The sequence below is a fragment of the Limulus polyphemus genome, unplaced genomic scaffold (genome assembly GCF_000517525.1).
Source record: "Limulus polyphemus unplaced genomic scaffold, Limulus_polyphemus-2.1.2 Scaffold449, whole genome shotgun sequence".
Classification (NCBI taxonomy): domain Eukaryota; kingdom Metazoa; phylum Arthropoda; class Merostomata; order Xiphosura; family Limulidae; genus Limulus; species Limulus polyphemus.
The window spans coordinates 133480-143767 of record NW_013666059.1 but is presented as its reverse complement, the minus strand read 5'-3'; the positions used below and the strand labels follow the sequence as shown (position 1 = coordinate 143767).

Genomic DNA, 10288 nt, shown 5'->3' with positions numbered 1-10288 from the left:
ACCATGAGTGAAAAAAAAAAACAAACTCGTAAACCTGTATTACCAGTCCACTTGTTGAATTACCATGAGTGAAAAAAATCGTAAACCTGAAATCCTAAATATATCCCGATACTTTTAGGTATTATAGAGTAATATGGTCTACTTTTTTATTGTTATTATCAACTTAAGTATTTTTGTCAAGATTTGTCTCAAACACGGTGTAAATGTCTTTTTTTTATTTAAAACACTAAAATATTAGACCATTTCTCAAAGCAACATCATAAAATCGAACCTTACAGTCAACAACTCTTAAAATTACGAAACATTCGATATGCACAACCTTTCCACGTCATGTTTCCTAAAGGAAATAAGTCATTTGAAGAGCAAACAATAACTATAAAAACGTGTCAGTGAAGAAGAGTGTATATAATATTGTTACGACAGAGGAGGTCACGTGACACTAGTAACACGCCACGCACTTCTAGAACGTTCATGAAGCGTCGGGACGAAATTTACGGAAAATTAACTAACGAACGGAGACGTAACAATATATCAACCACACCACAACTGCTATATCTAATACCGACGAGGCCTTTCGTTCAATACCAGAGATCTCTAAGCTGGTTAGGACAGATATAGTAGTGGTTAGAATGCTACTTATATTGTCAAATTACTTGAAAAATACCTATTTCGGTACGAACTGGATTGAGTTGGTGAGGTGAATTTTTTTAAATATTCATGTAATCCCATTAGAATTACGGCAAGGAATTCCTAACGCTTTTTATTCTATTATTTAAAACCAATTGTGAACCGCGGCATATCGGCTCATAGAACGGCTCCGAGATTTTCAAGTACAAACTTTTAGCTCGTAGCTCCGTCATTTCTTGACCGATTTGAAATATAATTACAGTTTTGAACACAGGAGCTCATACCCTTTCGATTGATGTATTTAACCACGCCCAAGGTCTCATAGATTAATTTACTCTAATCCTGCCTAAAAAAATTTCAATTTGAGGGTAGGCTGGTAGAGATCCTGATGAGTGATAAAATGGAATAGGGTATACAAGCGAACCCTCGCTTGGTATTACTTGTGTACAAAAACATAGCTAATAAAAAAAAGAAAAAACAGCCTCATAGATTAATTACTTCTTGTTTACTATTATTATTATTATTTATTTGTACTTAAATTAACGACCTCATCATTTAAAAGAACTGTCGAAGCAAGCTAATATCCATCAACCCGGAGTGGGTTAAGCGACCACAGCATCAACGATAACTATACGAACTTCCGAGTTAGAGTACAGAAATCAACACAGTAATATCTCAACTACATTCAATACTGACGAGGCTTTTCGCCCAACACTAGAACTCTTCAGACCGACTGGGATTCGACATACGTGGCGGTTTGTTGAGATGTTATTTATATTAATAAACTGCCTGAAGAAGCACTGCTTCGGTATGAACTGGATTAAACTTGCGAAATCTAGTTTTATCTATTTTTATTTAAGTCACTCCACATATGAAGACTGCCCCTAGTGATAGTAATATGTAAAGATTATAGAAAGTGACATACGGTAGTCATTAACCAGGCCAAAAAAAAAACACGATTATTTCAGATAAAAATGTGAAAGCACGGTTTCAGTTGTGGTTAGAGTACAAACTGTGAAAAACGAATAATTGAAAAACGTGTGGAGAGGTCTGATGGGTTACATTCTATCCTTCTCTGTAGTGAGAGTAGAACTAAAATATCGAAAGAAAAACAAACCATGAGGACTTGACCTACATTGCGTTGTTCTGTCAATGCAAGTCACTGAAAGAAGTAATGGTACAAGGAAAGATTCTTCTTTTTTTCATGACAGGGGTTGGGTCCTTTCATCCATTCAGTAGGACGAATATCAGCCAGTAATGTTCGCGTTCAAGTATTTTTTACGCGTAAGGGCATAGATATAATTACTCTATATATGTGTCTGGAGGACGCTGACTAAATATGACTTTCATGTTGCTGCTTCTAACCTATTCATCATTGTATACTGTTCAATAAAACTGAGCCTTTTGTCTGCATTTTGCTTAGATTTGACACGAAAACATCCATATTGCTTTCTGTGGTGTTGCGGGAAGGACTCTTCTGACCCATTGTGCGGAATTTACCAATAATGACTTGTATGTTCAAAATCCTTTTCTACATACAGCTGGTAAGTAATACATGAAGTTGACTGGAATACGACGGAGACAGTAGTGGTTGAAACTACATGAACAAGAGCTGTTGTAGTGTCAACTATATTAAAGTTAGTTTCATGAAGAACTACTAGTAACATCCACAGTGCTAGTGGACAAACAAAGGCTCGCCTAAAAAGATACTGCAACACAGTAAGTTTCCAAAACTTAGTCAAAGAGCTGGATGGTAATTTAAGACTTCTTCCTTAGCCAGCAACAGATATCAATCCAACAGAGCACCTCTGGCACGAATTCGAACGTCACATGACCCAAAGCTGACATCTATGAATCAACTCCTGTCCTTCCCATTCACCAAGTGAGTTCTAACCTAACAGAACCCCTTCCTAGCAAGCATCTCTAGAAATGAAGCTATTACCTCAGCGAAAGGTCAGCCTGATATTAAATGGAGATTTTAATAAAGTGGCCAGTCTATAACTATAATGTAGTTACAAAATCCTTACGTAACAGCTAACAGTATATCTCCTTGTAAGATTACAAGAACGCTGTATGTCTTGTTCATTAACTCATCATTATCCCTTTAATACAGAAATAATATTGTTACGACAGCGGAAGTCGCGCGACGCTGGGAGCATGCGCTGGAGTTTTAGAAAGATCGAGGAACCTGTCGAACGTCCTAGTGTTTGCCAGACGCCCTCTATTTTGTATATATAAGACCGGCAAGAAGTGACGGCAGAGATAATTGCAAACAGGGAGATATAGAGACAGATAATCGAGTCAAGCCGTAAGTAAAGTGCGTGAATCGTTGTGAATTCTAGCGTGAGTTTAAGTTAAACCGACTGTGGAAATTAAGTGTATTGCAAAGCTGTACTGAGAAAGAATAAACGAGTTTTATTTAAGAAAGGACTTGTATCGCTGAAGATTTTCGGAAAGAATTTCTACGGAAAATTAACCAACGAACACAGAGACGTAACAATATGTACAACTTATGTATTTGTATGCCATAACAATTAAATGTAAAAAAATAAATATTATTATAATACTAATGCCTTATACTAAATAATACTGAAACATTAAATTGTCCATCGATATGTTTACCAGCAATCCATACCATTTTAATAATAACAATATATATATATAAAAAGCCTATAAATCAATAAACTTCCTTACACTAGCTAATATTTATGCTAAAATAGCGTATGTCGGGGCAAGTACTACCTCCCTAGACTATACCATAACCTTACATTTCACAGCTAACTGAAATAAATAACTTTTGCGAAGCGATCAAGTTTGAGCAACAAAGAGGCAGAAAAGTGCAGTCGAAAGTCGATAAGTTCCTTTGTGAGCCAATCAAAATTAAGATCATTCATGAAATGAATTCGTGGCGTATTCATAGAGTAATTATTGGTAAAAATCAGTTGGATTAACAACTTCTAATATATAGTAAAGCCAGTGCGTTTTGGTAACACTTCGTTCCAACAATGGCTTTTATATCACGTTGCTTAGCAACAAAAGTATAATCTAATATTTTTGTTAGTCTATGTACTGAAAGTATAAAATGAAATGTATAGACAACAAAACTGGAAAATTTTTTGTTGATTTATTAATTTAGTCTCCGTTGATTAAAGAGGTTTTTTATTAAAAAGGTTGGTGACATAACAGAAAATACCTTAATTCAGAAACAATTTATAGTTTAAAATTGAATCGATGTTTTTACTTTCATGATACATTTTATGCACATGGCTCTAGGCTAGGTGATCTCATACTACGTCTTTACAGTTTACTTTACGCTTATTATACCAACGCTCACTACACTTATAAGGTTTCATGGCACTCCCCTTGCACCCCCCGTCACTAAAATCGCAATGGGCAGACAGTAATCGAACTATTCTATCTGCATAAATGCACTTTGGCTTTTATGATTCCTCCCATTTCGAGAAATCAAGCGTGATACACACACTGGCTTCTATATAGGTTAGATGAGATTAAAATTATTATCAGTTATATTGTGATTCATTGTTACACAAATTAATGATCAACAGAAAAACGCTATGTTCTTTTTTAGGATTAGAGAAACTTGTTTTAAGAACTTCTTACTGAAAGTAAAGAAATGTATATAATGATATATCAACCATACCATATTGACTGTATCGAGTACCGACGAGGCTTGTAGCCCAGAACCAAGAATCTTCAGACCGGCTGAGATACAAAAAACATAATAACGGTTGAGACGCTATTTACATTAGAAGGTCTCTTGACAACAGACGTTTCGGTGTCAACTGGATTAAGTTGGTTAAGTGTAATTTTTCATCAGCTTTATGTATGTAACTACATACAAGAATTAGGGTTGGGATTTTTTAACATTATGTTATTTATTTAACACTAAATTGCTTTTTTTATATAATAGTGATTTAATAGAAAATAGTTTAATTTAAAAACGATTTAAGTTTGAAATTGAATCGAAATTTTTACTTTCATGATACATTTTATGCACTTGGCTCTAGGCTAGGTGATCCCAACACTCACTACACTTATAAGGTTTCACGCCCCCCTTGCATCCCCGTCACTAAAATGGGCAGACAGTAATCGAACTATTCTATCTGGATAAATGAATTTTGGCTTTTATGACTCCTCCTATTTCGATAAATCAATCGTGACGTGACACACATTGGCTTTTATATAAGTTAGATTATAAGACAAAAGTCTGTATATGTCCACTTATAACTGACGAATCGCTGAACCGATTGTCATCAAACTTGGCAAGCCCCCTTAGAATCAATCCCACAGGGAGTGATTTAGGGGTCCACTTTAGGATCTGACCCCATTCTCTCTCCCCCCTGAGACCCATATGTCTTCTCAATGCTTTGTGTCCATTTATAACTGGCGACCCGCTGGACCGATTATCACCAAACCTTTAGTCCCAACCTACCCCAGGAGAGTGACACTGAGATCAGTGCTTGAATCTGAATCCATATGTCTCCTGTCTGCTTTGAATGAGGTACATCATCTAGTTACCCTTATAATTACTATGATTTATAGTAGCTGATATTCAAACTACTGAAATTTCTCACTTAGTATCCCTATAGTAGCTGATATTCAAACTACTGAAGTTTCTCACTTAGTATCCCTATAGTAGCTGATATTCAAACTACTGAAGTTTCTCATTCAACACTGTTAATTTAACTAAATTTTACACTATATACATACACACGGTTGATTAATCAATTTACTGAGAAAAAGTTTTATACAATATAAATAGTTTTCTTCATTATCAACTAGCTTCCACATATATTAATTCGTTGCTCTGTAATTTGTTTTTCAATTATTCTATCAGGATCTTCAACTGTTATTCTATTTTTTATTGATTTATTCACAGTTTCTGTTTCTTTCTTCAATCACTACTAATTAACTTTTATTTCTTTTTTTTATTATATCCCTTATTCTTTCACTCATTTTCCTTGATCTCTTTTTACCAGACTTTTAATTACATACGAAACTACCTCAGATAGTCAGTTCACCTTGAAATTTTATTTCATTCCTACTTTTATGGAGAAATTATTTAAAGAGAAATTTCCTTATTTAGTTTCGTCCAGACTGATTAACAAAGAATTCAGCGGCTATTTGTTGCTTTCTCTTTTTCTGCGCTATATGTTGGACTATTTTTCTAACCCTGACTGACTGAACAGATTCAAATAATTCGTCACATTTTCAAATCTATTCCCTTTAGCTCAAGGTCTCTCAGAAAAGGACGGATTTCGTGGAACCAGTTAAAGCTAGGGATAGGAAATGCCTTCAACATTTAGTTTTCTCACGAGAAATTGTTAAATAACACTCCATAAAAATAACGTTATTATATCATGAGATCAGCGAATCTTCTAACAATGTCATTTGTTAATGTCAAAAAAGCATTATGTAGTCAGATTCTCTTCATATGTCATCTTCTTATTTTTTTTCTTTACTAACTTATCATAATTAATGAAATATAAATATCAATAACCGTTACACGTTTGTATGGTTTGAATTCCTTCTGCAACTTCGTTAAATGATCTGAATTGTGATTTTTATACAATTTAGTTTTAAATTATATTTTGAATTAACTAATTTCCCGCACTAAGATCCTCTCGAAACTTAAAGACATAGTCTATACAAAATATGATTTTGTATTTCAGTGATTCGTATACGTTTTAATCGAGTATTTTCCTAACTTTTTGTTTTAGAAAATCTAAAATCTCATAAAGATTAAAAAGCAAATCCCTTTGAAAAGGCATTAAAAGTTTTTGCTATATTCCCACGTTGTACTAATTACTAAATAAAAGTTTTTTCTAGAACAATTTTTATGGCGTGAATGCTTCTTTCACCGGACTAGGTAAATAAAGCAGTGTTAAAAAATAATAAGCCTAATACTAACGTCTTATGAAAAGTATAATTAATTATAGTTTTTTTCTTAACTTGGATTATTATACTTACGTAAATCTTGAAACGAACGTCTACCTTGTGACGTGAAACTTATTAAGCACACAACAGGTTATGTATGCTGTACCAACCGCGGGTATCTAAACCTGATTTTTAGCGTTGTTTTCCCTCCGATTTACTACTCAGCCACCGAGAGAGAGGGTTAGAATTTGAGTCTCTCGTTTAACACTTTACTGTTTTAGTTCATAATTTAATATTAGTTATTATAGAAACAAAACATTGTTATCATCTTCTATTGAAGTTCTGGCCTTTATAAAAAATAATAATATATAAAACGTTAAATTGTTTTCTGTATGCAATAAACAATAAAACCACTGGGTAAATAAATAACAAAACTATTACAATACAAGTTAATGTACTGGTTCATCCCCAAACCCAACCAAGGTAATACAGTTAAACAATATAAAATTAAAAATATAACTTAAGCCTAAATTATTTATCATTTGTAAGCTTGACTTTGTTGTCTTGTGCTGTTTTACTTTTAGCTGTAAAAATGTGGAAATTATGAAGCTAAATAAAGAGTTAGTAAACATTGGTAACTGGCTAATACAAAGTTCGACACAGCAGATTTAATACTATATATTACTAATATTAACAGACAATCCAGGAGGCTTAAACTTTTAAAAATAATCTCACCTGTCATATTCCTTATTATCGGTCTCGCATCGTTCATCTTTCATTTGTTTCCATGACTTCCCATGACGACACGTTGTAACAATAATTATATCTTTATTGTTATGTATATGATGCAAAGAATTCCTCGTTTCTGAACCAATGCCATGCACGTATCTCTTACCTTTAAATACTAATGTATATCTTTTATTTACGGGAAAATTATTTGAAGTCAAAGTACCACGCTCACCACCTTTTTTGGGGTGATGTTTGGGAAATAAGGGAATGGACACGTCAAAATTTGGTCTGAATTTTGATACCGATGTGCTTGCCTTTGCTACCATAGCTTGTCCAACATTGAAGCCCAAATCTTCAACATAATCAGGCCACGTGCCTGAGTACAGGTTAAATAATATATGATTTCTACCATTGTCCCAGTACTTCGCCTGCTGATACAGCTTTAACTTTATGTTTTTGACATAGTCTGGACTGAGGTGGTCTCTGTCTAACGTATCTAAAGAAAGAACAAACAAGCATGCTTGACTAGGATCCTCTGTATAGAATCTCGATTCTTGAATAATACTCAAGATTTTTTGGTAAGCTGGTGATATACTATCCTTAGTTGGGTAAATATACACTTTAAAGTCATTACGGCAACGGAAAAAATCAAAACATGTATCCATACTACACGTGAGAGTGTCAGAACTTCTTCGCCTTTCTTCTCTTCTAAGCCGCGAGGAAGTAGTCGAGTCTTTATCCCTGTATAATTCTCGGGTATCCAAATAACCACGAACCTTGTGTTTCGTGAGCTTAAAATCTTTGGTTTTCTTGTCGCCATTTTTCAATAAATGATACCCACCGAAATAACATAACAAAAGAAAAGCACAGCTAATAAGAACTAAAAAGTAACGTTTTTTAGCCTTCATGGAATAATTAGGCAGTTTTTTGACTGCGTTTCACATTACTGACGTAGTACTGTCAACTTCTACAGCCTATTTCTCCTTCAACAACCGCTAGCACGAGACTACGCTATAGTGGCGAGCTTCTAGTAACTTGTCGCCATTTTCGTTTGAATACACGCGTGAGGCTCGTTCTGAGTCGGCGCAACATCAGGCAAGTCCACCTTTTTACATAGGGGGAACAAAACGTGTTCTCTTTATTTGTCAAAAAGTTTAAATCTGTTATGTCGTGTGGTAACGTATGCAGTTACAATAAAAAACAACAAAAAATACTAAATTCTGCTTTAAAATTATTATTTGTATTAAACATGTTCACTTCCTTTAAAAATACATAATTCTAAGAACTTATGAGTGAAAACAAAGTAGAATATGTTATAATATATCTACGTCTCTCCGGTAGGACAGCGATAAATTTCTGGACTTTCAATGATACAATTCCCCATTGCAGACAAATCATATAACCCAATGTTGGTTTGTTCTATAAAAAAAATAAAGTTCATTCTCAGTGCTAACGAGGCCTAAAATACGACAGACATAGTTATGGTCTAAGTTCTACTTGTATTATAAACTTTCATGAACACTGTTATGGTGGGAACTAGATGAAGTAAATTAATTGTAAGTATTATCAAGTTTTTGTTTTTTAATTAATGTTAGGGTATTACAACTGATTTAGCGGCTAGGACACCTGGCTCTAACATAAACGGCTCAGATTCTGCTCTCTGTACTTGAATAGTTTTAAATTCTGTATATATGATAATTATTTTTATTCTTTGAAATCTTATTAGAAACTTACAATAAACATTTCACGATATTCTCCTTAATATAGCATGTAATATTCTGTCGTAGAATTTTTATTCAGATGTTCAAGTTTTCTTAAAAGAATAATGCAATTTTTATTACGTTTAAAGACGTTCAGTATTAATTTTTTAAACAAATTTTGAAATTTCAAATGATATTATCATTCCAATTGAATATATTTCTAATGTGTACGTGCTACTAAACTAAGTATCTCTCTGACATAATCTTTACATATAAATTTACATAGGTATGTTTCCAATATGGTTTTCGCAAATGTTTGTCAAAACAGTGGTATTCCTAGGGTGGCCACAGCATAGATAGGGCCCGGTATGGCCATGTGGTTAGGGCACTCGACTCGCAATCTGAGGGTCGCTGATTCGAATCCCCGTCACACCAAACATGCTCGCCCTTTCAGCCGTGGGGGCGTTATAATGTGACGGTCAATCCCACTATTCGTTGGTAAAAGAGTAGCCCAAGAGTTGGCGGTGGGTGGTGATGACTAGCTGCCTTCCCTCTAGTCTTACAATGCTAAATTAGGGACGGCTAGCGCAGATAGCCCTCGTGTAGCTTTGCGCGAAATCCATAACAAACAAGCACAGATATCGCCTTGCGCAGCTATGCGCTTAACATCAAACATCTGTGACAAAAACTTTCTGTGTTATAATTCTAATTATACATTATACAAGTGTGTATTTTCAAACTATTTATTGTTGTATTTTAACGGGCGCGGATTGGCCCTTTGATAGAGCGAGCTCTGCATTTGGACTCAGGATTTGAATACCGTGCGGTATCACAAAATATACTCCACACTTTAAGCTGTGAGTGCGTTATAATGATGACAGTCAACCCTTTAGTGCAGATGGTGGGTGTTAGAGTGCTGTTGGCTGGTCGTCTTCCTTCTGATCAATAGTTCGAAGTTAGGGTATGGTTTGGTTTGTTTGAAATTAAGCACAAAGCTACACCATGGGCTATCTGTGCTATGCCCACCACGGGTATCGAAACCCGGTTTATAGCGTTGTAAGTCCAAAGACATACCGCTGTGCCACTAAGGAGCTCAAAATTAGGGATGGTGTCAGATAGCCCCTCGTTTTAACTTCACATACTAACATTACTCCAACAACGGTCACCTGGCAACCGTTCATGATCTTTGTTTTGTTGTTGTATGTTTTGTTTTCACATTGTCTACTTGTCTATTTAAAACCATTTCAACCATAAACAATTGCATGTCTATCTCAATGAGGGTAAAGTTCAATACCTCATACACAGTTTAGTTAAGAACAATAATAGTAAGCGTA

At 34.7% G+C, this 10288-nt stretch overlaps 1 protein-coding gene across 2 annotated transcripts in view; it reads right to left on the bottom strand.

The window, feature by feature from the left end:
* The window catches only part of LOC106458350 (exostosin-1-like), a 77954-nt gene extending 69665 nt beyond the window's left edge, over window positions 1–8289 (bottom strand). For both annotated transcript variants that reach the window (XM_013917858.2, XM_022384532.1), the window contains exon 1: window positions 7261–8289. In XM_013917858.2, coding sequence (XP_013773312.1) covers window positions 7261–8162 — 902 coding nt within the window. In that variant the 5' untranslated portion in view covers window positions 8163–8289. The remainder of the gene's footprint in view (window positions 1–7260) is intronic.
* Between the last annotated feature and the right edge of the window lie 1999 nt (window positions 8290–10288).